The sequence below is a fragment of the Nelumbo lutea genome, chromosome 3 (genome assembly GCF_056320005.1).
Source record: "Nelumbo lutea isolate HS-2025 chromosome 3, American lotus-T2T, whole genome shotgun sequence".
NCBI classification, from domain to species: Eukaryota; Viridiplantae; Streptophyta; class Magnoliopsida; order Proteales; family Nelumbonaceae; genus Nelumbo; species Nelumbo lutea.
In genome coordinates, this window is record NC_142686.1 from 54,703,141 (window position 1) to 54,722,549 (window position 19,409).

At 34.7% G+C, this 19,409-nt stretch overlaps 1 protein-coding gene across 2 annotated transcripts; it reads right to left on the minus strand.

Moving 5' to 3' along the window:
- Nucleotides 1-3,398: 3,398 nt before the first annotated feature.
- Nucleotides 3,399-15,139, minus strand: LOC148865047 (phosphate transporter PHO1-like). Of its 2 annotated transcripts, XM_088975021.1 has the most exons (16): nt 14,561-15,104; nt 13,583-13,663; nt 13,163-13,397; nt 12,720-13,071; nt 12,288-12,336; nt 11,922-11,993; nt 10,559-10,688; nt 9,407-9,439; nt 9,209-9,329; nt 6,667-6,916; nt 5,674-5,778; nt 5,501-5,545; nt 5,170-5,322; nt 4,135-4,413; nt 3,908-4,044; nt 3,399-3,744 (listed from the first exon to the last, which is right to left on the minus strand). In XM_088975021.1, exons 1-16 carry the CDS (start codon nt 14,798-14,800, stop codon nt 3,654-3,656), a joined length of 2,373 nt encoding a protein of 790 aa, XP_088831147.1. In that variant the 5' UTR covers nt 14,801-15,104; the 3' UTR covers nt 3,399-3,653. The 2 variants fall into 2 exon arrangements, with proteins under 2 accessions (XP_088831147.1, XP_088831148.1); XM_088975022.1 differs by lacking the exon at nt 9,407-9,439 and having other exon boundaries at nt 14,561-15,139.
- Nucleotides 15,140-19,409: the final 4,270 nt, after the last annotated feature.

The window sequence follows — 19,409 nt, forward strand, 5'->3', positions numbered from 1 at the left end:
GTTGGTTTTAGAATATATCTAATTTCCTATGATATATAAGCAATAAACAAGTAAAATAACATGAACAAGCATCAAAATTCCTAATTATTTGATTAAAACATGTAGAAAATACATAAGCTATCAATTATTCTTCACATAAAATTCAAAATATTATTAAATTCAACACCTAATGCATAAGTGACATGCCTTCGAACAATATGTGGGTTAGGTAGGGTCAGGTTTAGCCTAATACCATACCCTGCCCACACACATATGGATTAAAAAATCCCAAACCCACACCCACCCTATTGAGGCTAGTAGGGACAGGTACTCGTTGGGTAGGATAGAAATTGCCATCCCTAATTTTATATTGTTAAAAGTATTAGATATAGATTTAGGTAAAGATCTTACCAGTGAGAAAAACTAGCTTAAATATAAGATTTAATGAGAGAGAATGAGAGTTAATACCTTAAATATAAGACTTAATGAAAATGAACTGGATGAGGTGAAAATTACTAGTTCAAATTACATTTTCCCCTCAAAATTAGAGAATGATCAAATTTAAAAATAGGGCATTTTAGTTAAGAATAGGAATATATATCCGACTTTTTTTGTCAAAAATATATAACTTAATGATAGAAAAATAAATAATCTGGATAGTAGTAGTTCAAATTACATTTTATGTCCTTACAATTATAGAGGGAAAAATTCAAAAATTGGAGCATTTTAATCAAACAAAAGTTTGGATGGGGCAAAGAGAATTTTGGATCAAGCAACCCCTGAACTTTGAAAATAGGCCACTTTAGACTCAAAAGTTTAAGAAGGGCCATTTTCAATATCAAACTTCGATGGAAAAACCACATTAAGACAAAAAGGGATGAAGTTGGAGACATCATTGACATTTCCATTAGACAATGAATAAAACAATAAAGCATGCTTGTGTGGCACTACTCAAGTCAAAAAATTTAGAAAATTACAAATAACTTTAGACCCTAAAGCAATGATTCTTGAAGTATATTACTTCAATAATTTTATTAAATTAGTCAATAAATTAATAAGAGTAAATTAACAACAATGATAAGGGGGTCTATGTTGGCATAACAGTAAATACACTAAATTAGCTAACTAATACTAAATTAACAATTACTTAATTTACTAAATTAACATAGTTAACTTAGGAACTCAATTTGCTTAATTAACTAATTTATTTTCACCAATTACCTTATTTACTTATCGCTTATTTTACTTAATTTACTTTTTTACCTTAATTAGCTTTGGTTATTTAAAAACTCTATTTACTTATCTTATTTTACTTAATTGACTTAATCAATTGTTTAATTTACATAATTGGCTTAATTATTAGACAATGAATAAAATAATAAAGCATGCTTATGTGGCACTACTCAAGTCAAAAAATTTGAAAAATTACAAACCACTCTAGACCCTAAAGTTTGAAATTGCCACTTTAGATATTAAAAACCTATTAATTAAAAAATTAATTTACTAATTTTATCATGATTGTAATGATCTTTTAAGTAAATTATAATTTTATGAAATTAGAGTCATTAAATTAATAATAGTTAATTTAATAGTAAATAATTAAGAGTAAATTAACAATAATGATAAAGGGGTCTATGATGGCATGGCAACAAATAATTAGTCGTTAAATTAATAATAATTAAGAGTAAATTATCATTTAATCACTAACTTAATTAGCTTAGCTAATAGTGAATTAACAATCACTTAATTTAGTCAATTAACTTAGTAAACTTAGTAAACCAATTTGCTAAATTAAACTAACTTATTTAATTTTTTAATTACTTTATTTATTTCTTACTTTACTTAATTAATAGTAACTTAATTTACTTATTTACCTTAATTAACTTTGTTTATTTAAAAACTCTATTTACTTAGTTTAAGTTACTTAATTGACTTAATTTACATAGTTGGATTAATTATCTTAATTAGTGTAATTTATTTAATTTAGTCAATTAACTTTATACCATTTTAGACCCTTGAAGTATTTTCGAACTTTAGGGTCTAAAGTGGCTTGTAAATTTGAAAACTTTTTAACTTGAGTAGTGTCACATTGTTTTATTTATTATCTAATGGAACCATTGACAACGTTTCTAATGTTGCCCTTTTTAGGCTTAACATGGCTTTTTCCATTAGAATTTGAGGGTGAAAACAACCCTTTTCAAACATCAAAGTCTAAAACGGTCCTTTTTCAAAGTTAAAATAGAGTCAGAAAAACTGAAAAAGTGTTGAAATCTGAAAGCTCAATGGGATTTTGTCAAACTTTTCAAACTTCTAAGTCTAAAATGGCCCTTTTTCAGTTGTAAACACTTACATTAATCTGACCAGAAAACATTAGTGATGATGCCACAGAACAATTAATGAATACTAAATAGTCTAAATAGTGAAATTTAACATAGAAAGCTACCATATTTTGGGGTGAGAATGTTAAAGAGTGTTATCCAATGATCAATGATCATGGCTTTCAAAATCGGACTAGACCAGACGGTCGGACAGGAAAATCGGGAACCGGTCACCTGACTGGTTCTGTTTTCCCCCAAAACCGTTGAATTTGGTCAGCAAACCGCTGAATCGGCCGATTAACCGTTCGAACAGTTTTGACCGTTTTTCAACCTTTTTTTATATTTTTTTTTGTCAGAATGGACCGGCTGTTCGGGTCGAACAGTCAGACTGTTTGAATGGGTAACCGAACCCTTGACCGGTTCGTTTTTAAAAACCATGTCAATGATAGCTGTTCAAATTGGGTATCCTGACTTTGAAGTATTCAAATCTTAACAAATGCTCCACCTGAGGCTGCCCAAGTTGCAGCTAAGGGTGTCAATGGACCAGTTTTGGATTGACCCCGTCCAGTCTAAAATTCCTTTTGCCTTATGTCACTTAACCAAGCAGTCCACTCAGTGCTGACATGGGAAAAACTTAATGAGCTCCTCAACCCATTCCTATTTTAGATATTTTGTTATTATAGCATACTTTTGTTTTTCATTTTTCCTAGTAGTTTAGTTGCAACTTCTTACAATGAAGGCTCTGCTATTGTTAGAAAATAACAGTTTGGTCCTCGAAAATTTTCTTAATAGCCAAGTGCCTGAACTGAATGACATTGCTTTGTTTTTAGTGAACAAGTTGTTAAGAAAGCTGAAGCTGAACTTGGATTGATTGCTAATACCCTCAAATATTTTATTATTTAAAATATTGCTAAAAGACAAAGCAATATGTCATATTTCAGTTCAGCTATTTCCACTGTTATCAAACATCCCCAAGGCATAGTTTGGAAATAATAAAAATACAAATATTTAGAATGCATAGGGAATTTGTTCCTGAATAATAAATCCCTTATGCATTCTATGTGGCTGGGACATGCTGTGAGGAGCAAATCTGGACTCATGTAGAGTGCAAAATCTTGTACCCAAGATATATCTTAAGCATTAAATCCAATTTGGCACCCAATCTGAACTAACCAAATGCACAAAGGAGATTACACATAGTCTTGCCTGTCCTTCTGTACAGCCTTTAAGTACATTATTTCACATTAAAAGACTAGGCTCCTGTTGCCAAGATTTATCAAGATTACCTGCTTCTTCTTCTTCTTCTTCTTCTTCTTCTTCTTGTTCCAGACTTACTTTACAACCCCACAAACAATTTCAGTCATCTGAATCCATCTCACGAAATGGTAATGGAACTGTCTTCACTGCCCTGAATTTTCCTACATTGTTCAAATGCTCATTCTCCAATCTGTTCAGTCATGGGAAATTGATGTTTCAGGAGTGGCCCTATATTATTTCTTACTAGAAAAGGAATGTATATAAATCTTATGTTTCAACTGTATATGGCTTAACTCCCAAGTGTACAAAGTACAATTAGTTCTGTGTATTCCAAAAGAATAAAGGCAAAGTACCTGTAGAAATTCCAATGCCCACGTCGTATTACTTCAAGTGAAGCCAAGAAAAAATCTAGCAGCCGAGACTCAACAGTATGTAAGTTAAAGTGCATAACGGTCTCCACCCAAACAAGTCTTAGAACCAGATTTAAGGCCTAGAGTTCAATAAAGTGTTGTTTAGGAATTATAGTGCAGCCTGAGAAGAGAGAAACACTGAAGTCTTACTGAGGTAAAGAGAAACTCACAATGGAAACATAGTAGATGCACTTATTCTTTAAGATAAGATCATCTCTAAGCCAGGGATTTTTGGATTTTCGGTTGAGAAGCCCCCAATCCTTGACGAAATCCCAATATAACTGATAAACAGTTGCTATTGAAGAAGTAATTATGACCATAACCAGCCACAGTTGAGTAGGCTGCATGGAAAATGTTAGCCTGGCACCAGCTGCCAGCATGGCAGAAACATACTTCCCCAAGTTAGCCAAATGGTTGACATCTCCTTCATCGAGCCATCTTCTAAAACACTTGTAAATACATCAATTTACCAAATGTTAGTCATGGTAGTTGAGAGTCAATGAGATTTCTTCTATTGTAATAAAGAATCAATAGAATTGAGAATATATATTCTTTCAACTTGAAAATTTTTCAGTTTCTCTTAAATTTTCAAATATTTGTTAACCCTTCTACATTGAATTTGGAATTTTGGATGATATTAGTAACCACAATGTCACTCTATGTTTGATGTTTAGGCTCAGTTTGTTTGATGTTTGAATTGCATTTGCATTGGTGTAAATGCATAGGAGTGCAAATAGGTTGAGTGTAAATTCTGGTTTGCTTTTGATTCAGATTTCACTTTGTGTCTTATTTGTTTAAGAGAAGTAAAATGAAGTAGTCCCCACCTAACAGATTAAACTTTTAGGTTGAATGGTTCCTTGATAAGGTATCAGAGCCTTATAAATAATTAAATTTCACAAGGAATGAGTGGGCCAATGCTTATCAATGCTTCAAGCCTGATGGGTTTTTGTGTGAGGGAGTGTGTTAGAGAATTAAAACCTATTTAGGTTCCTTGACAAGATTACTATAAGAACAATCAAACTAGAATTAAGTTCTTTTATATGCACCTATGTCCTCATGTAGTAAATAGTAATGCTTTCAGTTTAAAACACTAGGAATTTAGGGTTCCATACTAAGTTGTTAAACCAGAGGCCATATTACATTACAATATGCAATACATAGATGTAGGAACATGTGAAATTGTGAATAACAGCTTCTTAATATACCTGCATAGCACGCCAGTAGTATGGCAGAAATGAGACAACATAAGCAAGCTCCTTATAAAGCTTACTAGAGTTGCAGGTCTGGTACTGGTGAGCTTTGAAGCTTCCTGCAAGAAAGTAGCAGGCTGTAGACTCCATGTGTCTTAGCAATGGAATCTGAAGACAAGAAAGAAATGCTTACCCATTAGAGAAGCAAAATAAGGAAACAAAAGCATCTTTCAAACACACTTATATGATTTGTACTGATACACTTTTTGTTGTAATTTATTAATTTGTTAGGCTAAACAAGCTTACAGATTCAAATAAGCTCTGAGCTTATAGTGTGGAAGATTACCTGGCTAGTTAATTGGTCAGCCATGAAGAAGTCTACCATCACAACCTGGAATTTGCATGTTGTGAATCAGAAGATGCTTAGTTTCTAGACCTTAGAGCATTTTGTAGATTCAAAGGCATGATTGGCCAGAAAGAAAGGGAAATTGATTAAATGAAAATGAAAAATATCTGTACCTTATAAAATGGAGAGCATATGATGTTACGCATAACTTGGATAAAGCAGTATCGAGTTGAGCGGTAGAAAATGTTGAATGGACATATAAGCAATCCTATGTAAAACTGAAAATGGAATTGGAAAGTTATACACAGGCTCAAATGTTTCTCTATATACATTATATGTAGAATATAAGCAATCCTATGTCTAAGAGATATGTATTTCTCTCTATACATTTTATGTGGAATATAGCTAAAGGAGTCAGATAAGTCCACTACAAATGTTTCTTCAATAATGGAGCATATAACCACAAGGTCATGAATTTAAGTTCAGAGAAAAATGAAGAAAGAATAACATCTCTCTGACAGAGTAAGTGAGATGTGTATTGTTAGAGGGAACGTGTTTTGGGAAGTAATATTCCATCAGGATGAACAGACTCCATTTTTTCAGGATTAGACAACAAAATTCCATTCAACCCATGTCTGGGCTCTAAAGGTTACAAGAACAGGACTTAGTCTAATGAGTTAGACTGACCCAAGTGTTATTCAACTTAGCAAAGCATTGTCCCAGCAACTATTCTATGTCTGTTGCAGGAATCCAATCTATATTCTACTCATTATTTGAAAATTCTCAAAAGTTAATAGTTTAAATTCTCATTCAACTTGAACTACCATAATGGATTCCTTAACAGAACTGAACTCAACTAAGCCTTAACCCAAGTACATGGGTTGGCTACATGTATCCTGTTCTGCCACTCCACTGTTTAGTGCTATATCCATTGTTGGATTATGCTCAAACCATTTCTACATTTCTAACTACTATAATCCATGTCCTTATTGATCTGCCCCTATCATATGATATGCTGGCTGCAAATTGTATACTAGTAATAATAATTTCCCTTGCAATTGAAGTCTGTAAACTATGACTGCTCAAGTAATCTAACTAGAACTGAAGAACTGATATTTAACAAAATGAAAGCAAGCATTAAGAACTTTCAAGTGGTTAAATCTCACCAGAAGGAGAACCCCGGGGATTGCATTGACTTGTTGTGGCAAAAACCCATTGGATCTCAAAAGGAGGTGGATGACCATGGCTGCCTCAACTGTTGTCATAACGGAGGTGCAGATCAAGAAGGCATCTCTGTACTTGAGATCTGTGCTGGGTGAAAATTCAAATATGAAATTGTAGTTGATCCTAGTGCTCCTCCACATGAATAGGTTGCACCCATACATAAACAAGTGCAAACTAAGCAGGGCAAACATGCTACACAAAATCAATAGCAATCTGTTAGTACTAAACCCAAATTTACAACAATTTGTTGCTACTTTTCCACCTTTAGTCAGTTTGTTATATTTTTCTAAGGAACCCTTTATTGTTCCTCATTCATATTTTTAGTGAGTGAGCCTATAAGATTGAATAGAAATTTCGTAAGAATTAAGCTTTAGAAAATGATTTTTGTGCATACCAAATAATAAAACAAGTGTTTGAGGACGATGGGAGTTTTTTAATAAAAAATCATGAAATTTCATTTCAATGATTATTTCATAATGTTTGAATAAGTATGAGATATGAGAAATAAATGATGATATATAACTAAAATTTATATAAAAATAAATAAATAAAAAAACAAACCTTCCTCATAGATAGCTTTACTTCAGTTTTACAATCATAGTGGTATCCAGTTTTACCATAAGTCAAAATTAAAGAAAAAAGTGCAACACATGAGTGAGAAGATTTTGAACAACCTAACCAACCCCATCCAATCCCATCTGAGTCCATCACATTTTATGTTGGGTTTAGCCTATGTGAGGTTTGGGTTGGCAAACTTGGGCTTTCACCATAATCTGGGTCTGGTCTCAAGGCCCATGCAAAGTGTTAGGCTTGGATTCGCCCTACCTGAACCAACCTATTTAATTTATGCCCCTACTTTATTAGGTAGAGATAAGAGGGGCTCAAAGTGATTTAAGAGGAAAGAAAGCGGGATCTAATGGGGAAGGGGAAGGGGAAGGGTACAAATATTAGGGAGGGGGAAGTTAAAAGGATTTTATTGGTTAGAGAGAGAGTCATAATGGGGTTTCCACTTTCCAGAGAGAATGAATACTTGAGAGGTTTGTGATTTTCTTTTTTATATTTTCATTTTAAAAATAAATAAACCACCTGTGTGAAAAGGGAGAAATGAAGGAACTCCATGTGAGCATTGAGGTCTTATGACTTCCAGCATTTAAACTTGACAAATGCCATGGATCGAGGTATTAAAAAAAGAGAGAAAAAAAGTAAGCAAAATAACCCCAATAATCAACCAGTTACATTATTGTAAATTTGTTATTGTTGGATTTGAAAACATCCCTATTTGATTAAGAGTGCAAACCCCTAAGGCTCAGTTTGGAAGGAGTACAAATACAAATATGTACAATACAAATACATATAAAATAACACAAAATACAAGGATTTGCACTCTACATATTTGTATTTGTACTCCATCCAAACTGAGCCTAATTGTTTGTCAAGAGGTACATACACACCTTTCCATATTATGGTATTGTTTGGTATTATTGTCACTTTTACTTAAACAGTTGGTCAATATAAAAATTTATAGACAGGAAAGTCGTTATACTACAAAAGTCTTAACCTTTAGGCTATGTTTGGTTTGAAGGAAAAGATAAGGAAGGGAAAGGTAAATAAACCCATACAAGATTTGTAAGGGTTTCCTTACCTTTCCCTTCCTTTCCCTACTTTTTCCTTCAAACCAAACATAGCCTTAAATTAAAATTGTGGATACATATACATACATATGCATGTAGACACACATACATACAAATGGATGTATGTGTACAAATTATATATAGACACTATACACATGTATGCAAATATGAATATAATGTTGGGTTTAGGTTAGCTTGGGTTTGGTTTCTTGATGCTTCAACCCTAACTCGACCTTCAACCCAACACAACCATCTAACTTTTTTTTTGGGTTTGAACTAACCTGGTCCAAGTTGCATGTTGTATGCCTGATCATCATCATCATCATCATCATCATCATCATCATCATCATTATCCAGGTTTGAGCTTGAGGTAATCTATCATCCTATCGTGTACATGCCCTGAGAGAATGACATCTAACCCCTCACATTGGGAATTCTCCCATACTTGTATGTTAATTTCATTCGGACATGTTCCCTGTGGTTGGATGTGATGCTCCCAAGGTATCTACACGCGGACGCCTTTTGCTTTCAGGAGATCCCATCTAACAATTTGGGTACCTGAGTTGAAGATTTTTCATGTATCGGGCTTGGGCCTCAGGCCGGGCCCATTTAGAATTTAACAAAAACTCAACTCAAACCTGCCTAAGTTGCACATCCCCAGATTGAAATCAATAAAAATCTATTTAATTTAAATAAATATATTATGTTTGAATTCACTATTCACTAATTAATTAAATTGAATTTTGGAAAAAATTTACTATTAAAATTAAAATCTAATAATTTATTAAAGCTATAATATAAAGAGAAATTACAAAAAAAAAAAGATCTTGAGAAATTTCCCAAATTTTGGTACCTGAAAACCGGGTAAACGGTTTCCATGAATCCAGCTTCCGTTCTTGCCGAGAACATACCGGACAAGTGAGCCAAGATTGCGTATACACCGAATAGCGTAACAAAACAACCCGTGAAGAGGCCTGTAACAACATCCAGCTGATCATCAGGCTTGGTATCATCTAACCCAATAATGCATATTTTTCTTCTTCTTTCTCACCTTTGATCATACAAAATGAAAACTCCCAACGATCTCGATGGACCCACAATTCGTGCATCAGAACCGTCGATCAATACGTAGAAGAGAGAGCCAATAGCGGTCAAAAGTTAACAAAAGTCTGGTTATTTGTTCGGGTCGGGGTGTAGGTCAATCGGGTTCAGGTTAAAACATGCAAAACCCGATTTGACATTGCTAAGCAAGCGTAGTAAGTATCACTATCAGGGTTGACTAGGCCCGCATGATCAGGGTGGGTGTAAGGCCTTTTAAAGTGAGAAGTACCAACAAAAAAAAAGTCAGCAGCAGCTGTTAGAGACAAGCTGAAGCACAATTGAATTTGCTTGTAGTCGTACAATACGGTAAGCAAAAAACAACCCAATGCATCAACCCAGATCCGCCTAAAGAGATCGGGTCGGATCGATTAGGATTCTATGCTTGCACTATACTACCATCCATAAGTAGCAATGCCATCCATTTTGGTGGCTTTACTTGCAAATGGGTTAGGGTTGGGCCCTTCAAGAATTTCGACTGACTGCACTGAATTTGGGTCTATTTGACCTTTGAAGTATGCCCAATCTGACCCGATACGAGCCGACCCGAATGAACTCTTACCCCCCATTGGAAAGTGGAATATGTCTTGGCTGTAGAGCACATATTTTTTGGTGGTGCTGGTGCAGTTCAAAACCCACACTCCAACACGGTACATAACAGTACAACACATTGTGTGGTGTGGACAGTGGGGTGGTTCAATGATCAATGATCAATCAAGGTGGATTCAAGTGCAGTAGTGCACCTACAGGTCCACAACGATGTGGTTGAATCCACAGTAAATCAGATTTACCCCACACAACCAAACACCACCTAAGTACTTCATCTGTCAGAAAAGAAAAGGAATGAAAATAGGAAGCATGTGAGTCAGTGAGTGCAGTGAATCCATCCACGTCGAAGTATCCAAAAATGGGTTGTCTCTCCCTTTTATTAGTTATTAGTGTGTGGGCTTCTAAAGGACAACCAAACCGTTTGATACAGCACAGTGGTCAAAGGGATTCCATTTTCCAATCAATTTTTAAAACCATACAAAAAGACAAAAATGATAAATCATTCAATTAAGCAATTTCAGCTATTATCAAGGTGGGGAGGAAGATTTTTCATTACCAACAAAGAAGGTGATCATGTGAGAATCCTTGTTCTGTTGGGGTTTGAGAAACTTCATTGCTCTTTTCCTGTCGTTGTTGGCGAAGTGCTGTGTGAAGATGGACTCCACTTCATCCGCCAGTCTTACCACCTTCACCCACACACACCCTCAGGTAAATAAATAATTCAATAAACTCTTCAATCATCCACTCAAATTAATCAGTAATTACCAAATGTTCATAATAAATTTGATAAAAAGGGTATAATTTCTTTTGTGTATATCCATGAATCTATATTATAAATTATTTTTGCTTGAAAATCCAAGAAGAAACATGTCCTATTATACCGGGAAAATTTATGATGCCAAAAACACATGATATTGGAAGAGGTTTTACCAATCAAAACCCATCAGTGAATTTTGATAAATTCTATTTGATTGGTTAACATGTTTATGATACTGGTTGATTGTTCACAATTTTTTTGGATATCATGTATTTTCGGTATCATAATTGATAACTCAACCAAATTAAGGATCATGACCCTCTTATTTAAATTCAAAACTTTGAAGAATATTCACCAGGAGGATGTGCTTGATTTGATAGAAAATAAGAGAGAAATGGAAATTAATACAAATATGTACAATACAAATACATACAAAATAATACAAAATACAAGAATTTGCACTCTATATATTTGTATTTGTACTCCTTCCAAACTGAGCAGGGAAAATTCTTTGCAGTTAGGAGAGTGCAAATTCTAGTTTACTTTTGCTTTAGAGATTTGACTTTGTCCTATTTGCTTGTGAGAAATAAAATAGAAAATAAAATGAAGTGGTCTCCACTAAAAGAGAATGGAGATGGGAGGAAGAAAATTTGTTTATTTGGTAGGTAGGACTTAGGAGGCAAGGTGATGTGGCTCCCACTTTATATGAGAGAGAATTGAGGTAAGAAGAAAGTGGTATAAATTTTCTGTTAGTTTTTTTAATACAAAATATGCACATCTAGTAAATGCAAATGAGAGACCAAAAGCATAAAATTGTATTAATTAAGAGGGCAAATCATAATTACAAACAAATGGATGCAAAATCACATTTGCACTGCAAACAAATAGAGCCTAATGCTCAATTTGGAAGGAGTACAAATAAAAATATATACAATGCAAATACATACAAAATATAAATTATTGTACTCTACAAATTTATATTTATACTCCTTTCAAACTGATAAGCTAATGCTTAGTTTGGAAGGAATACAAATACAAATATATTTATCCTTAATTCGTTCTTTGTTCTTTGTATTGGTGTACAATAAGCATCCTTGCTTTCGTACCGATAGAAGCACCTGTCTGAGTTTAATTAGCTAAGGCATCTAAGACTACACCATACCTTGTCGGAACTGATGAAATGTGATCTCTTCACCGCTTTCAGATAACTTTCAGAAGCTTGTTGGTTTGCCACCTATTCACATAATCATCCTTTTTGGATCAAAATCAAGAAGAAGGAGACTGACCCAGATATAAATCCCAACCAGTGGCCGGGTCGGTTCAACCGGTTTGACTATTATAGCTTGTTCATTTGCTTAAAACACTGGTTTTAGTATTTTTCAATTTAAAACAGAACTAGCTTAATAGCTTATCATCCGGTTTTCACTCAGTTGCAACACTGGGTCAACCGGTCCATGGGTTGGGTTGGTCTAGCTTTTATATATTATTGTTCTTGTGTGGTAATTTGGTGTTGATGAATTCAGCTTACCTTGTCGAACTTCTTAAGTATCTTTGTAAAAGCCACCATATTCAATGAGCTGCCAATAAACAGAGCAAAAGATCTTTCATAAGCTTCTAAATTTAGATGGATAAAAGTACAGACAATGTAAAATGGCATCAACCCGAAGCCAATTCGGGTTAAAGTATTGAAAGCATAACCCGATCCTATGACCGAACCTGATGCTGTAGGGCCGGGTCAGGCCGGGTTTACATGTAACCCGACCCATTGACATCCTACAGTTAAAGGACAGAAAAGTCGTTTACCAGAGAACCTGAAACTGTCTATCAGACTTTAAATGACAATTCTACCCTTAACGTGCAACTTAATCCTACCACCTCTCATGGTGCTTGCATTACCAAATTAAGACAATATAGTTTTCAGTTATTATCATCTATATGGTTAAGGATCTCCCATCGTCACCTGTAAGTTTTCAGTAGAGTCAGTCCTTTGTAGAGCTCCACGAAAGCTCCTCTGATCATCTTTTCTGCACACTGGATCTTCTTCCTGTTAATGGAGTCTCCCGCGCTTTCCTTTTTAGGGTTATTTACAAGATCCTCCCAAAGCATCGACGTGACCGCAGTTATTGTTCTCGTCGGAGTTGTCGCCGGAATATCGACCCTTATTGCCATCTTTGTCTTCCCTTTCTTTGTCTTTGTTGGAGCAGGCGAGCCCGCCATAAGATTCACGCCATTCCTCTCCAACGCTGCAAGCATGTCGTTGGTTGCTGCAGGCGTCTCATCAAGCAGAGTCTCGTCGGTTTCGGTATAAATTTCTGTGCAATATCAAATATTAGCTTAGTTAGTCATCAATTCCTTCTCCAGATATATTAGATTAACAAGATGGTCAAGAGCAAGAAAGCAAACCTGAATGATGGGAGCTTCGGACGGACGTAGAGTTGGAACGAGGACGTGCTCCGGCATCCAACCTCGACTGAAGATTCTTCCGGCGACGTTCATGAATTATTTGTTTCAGCTCAAGAAGTATTTGGAGCTGTTTGTTGAGGATTTCTCCTCTCTCTACAAATTCACTCTCTTTGCTTCTGTAGAACTGGTTCACTTTGTTAAGCTCTTCATCCAATCTGCTAAAGAACTCCTTTACCTGTTCTCCACGCCCCAGATTAGAAAACAACAGCAATAAACAGTCTGAGATGGGCTCTAGAATCAATACTTGTTGTTCTCTCTGGAGATTCTTTTGAACTAATTATTTCCTTTCATACTAAAATCAAGAAATCCATTAGAGTAGAAATTAAAGAAATTACAGAAAATAAAGAAAACAAAAGTTACCTCATCTTCCTCTGAAAACAACTGAACAAGCTCGGTTTCGTAGAGATCTTCCTCGTCACCTCCGCTGTTTCTGCTTCTCACCTACATGCAGTTAAAAGAATAGTATATTATATTTTTAATTAATTGAATTTAATTCCCAACTGATGATTGTCATATTCTGTTCTTTCAGTTACAATGATTTCGTGATACCAACGGCTTACATCTCTATCTCCAATCTTCATATCGCGAGATAGCAGCGAGATCATAAAACTGAAAAATTTTACTTCGAAAACTTTGCTGGGACCCGACGACATCTCCTACTTTCCGGGAACTTTAAGGTTGAAAACTAGGGGACTAGAGTCTGAACCAGTTAATGAATCTCCCCGAAAATGATCACCGGAGATTCTCCTTTTCGGCGAAAAGATGGGATTGAATCGTAAGATATATATGCTAAAAAAAAGGAATCGTAAGATATATACTTAAATATATGTAACGGGGAATGCGACGGAGTTTCTGGACTCACTAAGTCGACACGTAAACGAAATCGAGAGAACCTGACAGAAAATTAAAAACAGCTGAGAAAGAAGATGGGAAACGTAAATCAGACATGGAAAATCCATGTCATCGTGATGTCTCACAGAAAACTGCAAAAAGGAAGAGGAAACAGAAGAACGAAAACAAGCTCGAAATAAACTTCGGTTATTTTTCTGTTTGCAACTTCCAAAAAGAAAAACTTGCCGGAAAACTGACTCCATTACCGGAAATCTGATAAAAGCTATCGACCCATATGCCTGGGTCTCAAGGAGTGAACTTCACCAGTAACTTAGAGCACGTCACCAGAAACCCAACAAAGAACTAAAAAATTTCAAATAAAAAAAATCTGTGAATTACAAAAAAAGCAGGAACAAAAGATGAAAAATTGAAAACTGAAACATAGAGAAAAAAAGAATATTTTTTGAATAATCCATCACTCTATTACCCTGTCTACGTGGTTTCTACCTGAATTATCTCGGTTAGGACACCACCACTGCGAAACCTGGTGGTGATTTTATTTGCAATGCTGCGAATGGGGTTCAAGAGCGAGGACCCAAATTCATGTTTGTATTGGGTTTCTTCTGGGTTTCTGGAAATCTTAAGCTTAATCTCCTTCACGTTTTTCTTTAGTTGCCGGTAATTCACGAACGCATCTTTCCACTCGGGAATCAGTTGAGCCTCAAGATCCTTCGAAAATTTCACCATTTCTGTTTTTAATTTTGAAGAAAAACGAAAAGAAAGAAGAAGATGAATAGAGGGCGAAGCAGATTTCTCTCTTTTCTGGTTTGTACATAGAGATAGCTAGACAATATAAAGGGAGACAATGCAGATTTCTCTCTTTTCTGGACCCACCACTGACTGAAAGATAATAGTTTGGAAAAGTACTGATTAATACAGATTTCTGAATTACAATAAACATTCAAAATGTCAAAAAGAATTGGCATCGATTCCGACCTGGCTGAAAGATAGTTCGGAAAAGCACTGACAGGTCTAATGCAGATTTCTCCCAAGATAGTTTAAGAGGATTAGGAGAGACTTTTAGAGAGGGAGAGAGAGAGACTCATAGGGAAAAATATTTCCATTAACTGAATCGTGGGCATTTTTTGGATCGAACTGGTAGGACCGGTCTTTTGAAAACCGGTAATCAGAACTGAACCGAAATTAGTCGGTTAACCGTCGGTTCAGTTCGCTGGTTTTTCGGGGTTTTAGTTTTAACAATATATGTTATAAAAATATATAATAAAAATAATAATAAATAATAAATAATATATTATAAATATATAATATATATTTATTAATTTATAATATACACAAAATAATATATATATATATATATTATGATATTGTCGATTCGATTAATTGAACCGCTTGTCTACAAAACCCCTTGGCTTCACTGATGACATGGTGATAGCCAACTGTAAACCATTTGATCTTATTACTGCGTCACAAGGTAGATATAAATTATTTTTCTTATTTTGTATTTTTAGCTATTTTCCTCCACATTTCTTTTTTAAAATAAATGACTCAGAAATTGAACCGTTTTTACTTCTTAGTCATGGGTCAATGGATGGTCAGACTGTGACACATATTTGTCTTGGGTTCGGTACAAGCACATATGTATAGGTATAAATATGTATTATATCAATTAAATAATGTATAATTATGTTTTACATATATATTGTTTATATTAAGTTTGATTTATATTTATATTTTAGTTTTTAATTTTAATAAATAAAAAAGATAAAAATTGAGATTTGAGGGAAAATAGCATTTCTTTTGCAAAAATTTCTAGGCTTCAAGGTCTTGGAATGCACAACTTTCGAAAAATTATCCAAAATGAAAAAAAGATAACTCTAATCCGACAATCAAGTACAAAGTTGTGAACTTAGAAAGTTTCAATATGTTGTAATGTGTAACTCGTGACTTGGTGACCAGGTTGAATGGATCAATGGTTCAACCACCTTCATTGGCGAGTCTCTAATCAAGTCAACATTTTTTGACCAATTTGTGGGTTTTAGGTAAATAAAACCTGGAAAAGGGGCTAGGTGATGGTTCAGACGGTTCGATTGTTTGGATCAATGGTGGGTGGAAATTATTGTTTCATCATTGATAAAAAATAATTTTTATTTTGCTCAATAAGATAAATATTTAATAACAATGATATGCCCAATTTTCTACAAATATTCTATATCATAGTATATGTTGACCAATTTGACCTTAATGATTGAATTGCTGACAGACCCGATGGAAAAGCAATTCCACTTTTGGTTGATTTTAAAAGGGAATATTTATAAAGGGTTTGTCTATGATATGAAAAAGATATGATATTAGAAAAACGACGAACCAATAAACTGAAATCATAAACATGATAGCGAATCAGGTGTTATTTATTAAAATTCATGGATAGATTTTGATTGGTCAAAACTCTTTCGATACCATATCTTTTCATGCCTCAGGTATTATCAATTTTCCCATAATATATATATATATATATATATATATATATATATATATATATATATATATATATTTTATCTCCTACAACTTAAGTGGGATTCATTCAATACTAACCGTCATCCTATTTTAACTCAACCACCTACGAGATTACAACTCAAAACAGTTCATGTTCATGCACATACATTGTTCATGTCACGTGTGCCCTTTGCTTGCACGTGACACTCTCTTGTAGCCTTTTCCTTTCAAGTTTCAACTTTTATTAATTTGTGGATTATGGCTATGTTTGGTGAGAGTGCAGAAAAATGTATACATTGATGTAAATGCAAATTTGATCAAAAGAGGAATTAGTGCTGACTTGTAACTTAGCCAATTCGATATAATTTATACCGATTCCAACCTACCCAACAACTTAGCCAACAAAGGAATCCCATATTAGGATTCATATATTGAGATCTTCTCCTCGCAGAGCGCTCTTCACACCAATCTCACAGCCACACCCTAGTGTATATTGGAAACATACATTTCCCATGAATAATATCAAACGTGTATGGGAGATGTTCCCGATGTATTGTTAGAACATGCTATGAGATTGGTGTGGGGAGCGCTCCCTAAAGAGCAGGTCCAGACTCACTGGTTTCACCATCCAAAATAAAATTCATTGATGTACTGAAAAAAGAACCATTACCCAATGTTGGTTCCCACTATCTGGGGTACTCTTGGGATGTGTAGCTAGGTTAGCTACAGTCCTAACCTTTGGCAATTTTTTTGGGAAAAGTCCTCTGCAGCTCATTGTAGAATTCTGATTTACAGCCCCTCATCTCCCTGTGTGGTGGAGCTAAAGAATTCTGAGCTGGGCTGATCAGTCATTCTCCCCATTTTTTTTTGCCCAAAATATCTGTCTCAAGATTTTACCATTACATACAAATACCTTAAATTAACACATTCAATTGACTACATGTTTGGGCATTTAAATCATTGTTATTCATTACCTATACTACTCCTAAGAACCAATCCATGATATTTATTTGGCTCTATAGAAGATGTTCCATGCTTCAGCTATATTTGGTTTGAAAGAAATTCATAAGAGAGAAACATAAAGTTCGTGGAAAAGTTATTAAGACAATTTGTTTCTCTCTTAGTTGCTGTCAAACCAAATATATAGCCTAAGGGGATCCAGTTTGGCTGAAATATTTCCAACGACATGGCGGAAATTGCCCGCTGGAATTTTACCAGATATTTCTTTCTTTTAATATTTTGGCATATAATTAACCATATAAGTGCTTTTTTTTCCAATAATCTAGGGGGTTTTCTCCATTGTGAATATATTTTTTTTTTCTCTTGTGATTTTCGAAAACTTTGAAACAACACCCGGTTAAAAATAAATTTATATATAATTGAAACAAAAACAGGGAAATCATATATTCTTGGTTGTGATCTTGTTTTTCAAAATTGGAACAAAAATTAAAGCATGTTCTTGAGTTTATACCTTATAGTTCAAAAATGCATTTTCTTATAATGGTATGGCATTGCGTTTCATAAAATATACAATGTTCAGATAGAGATCTGATTGAATAGGTATTTGCTCACACTTTTTTTTTTCAATTAATTTTTGTTAATTTACTGGGTCCAAATGAATTCAAATATGGCCTATATTAGCATTGTAGAAGATTTTTTTTGGTGTTTGTACCATGCATCAAATAGTAGCCCACATTAGCCTTTGTACAGAAATAAAAGTATAAAACCATGTTTGTCTTAATTTGAAAACTTTTTTTTTGATGGTATAAAAAACAAGAATGTTTTCATTTTGTTTTGTTATTTGACAAAACCCCCTTATGGGGTGTACCAATATGTATGAATTTTATCATGAAACAAAAAGCAACAGCCACATTAGCAAAATCAATATAATTTTGGGATTTTTGGCTCTAACAACCTCTGTACTTTGCAAAAAGGTTACTTTTTGCATAATCCTTTAAATAGTGAATAAAATAATAGGAAATGCTGATGCAACATTGTTAAACTCAAAAAACTGAAAAATTGCAAGTGGGTACTATTGAATAAAATAAAAACTATTTAATGTATAATTAATAGATGTTAAAAATAATATATAAGTGGGTCCCATTTGAAATTATAGGTGGGTCCCACTTGAACTTTCCTCTTTCCAGAGAAAAATAAAAGGTGGGCCCCACCTCTCTCTCCCTCTATCTCTCTCTTGTCTTCCCCCTCCTTTCCACCTATCATTGCCGCTACATCTCTCAACAACGGTGGTTAACATCCCCTAGATCCTCCTCATTCAATCCTTCGTACTATCAATGAGTGGTTTGCACTTGGGAATGGCAATGGGGCGGGTTCGGGGTGGGTCATATTCCCCATCCCTGCCCCCCCTGATTATGAAATTAGCCTCCACCCCGATCCTTGACGGGGATGGGTTCCCTGCAGAGACCCGAATCCCCAAAATTGTTTTAGATAATAGTATTTTTTTTTGAAAAATAAATTTACTTAAAATAAATAAAAATTTTAAATATGTTTTGATATATATATATAATCGGGGTTGGGGTGGGGCAGGGACCTCAATCCCCATCTCCGACCCTAACCCCGATTGGGGATTCCTATTAATCCCCGTCCCCATCCCCAACCCTAACCCTGATTGGGGATACCTATTAATCCCCGTCCCCGTCCCTACCCCACCAAAACAGAAGTCAGGTCCCTGTCAATGATGGGGAAAATTGCCATCCCTATTTGTACTTATTCTTTCATCTAGAGTAAAACATCTTGCATGGTACCACTCACATCTAATAGGGTGAGGGATCCATCCAACACCTCATCCACCCATTTATCCTATTGACCATGGGCTAGGGCT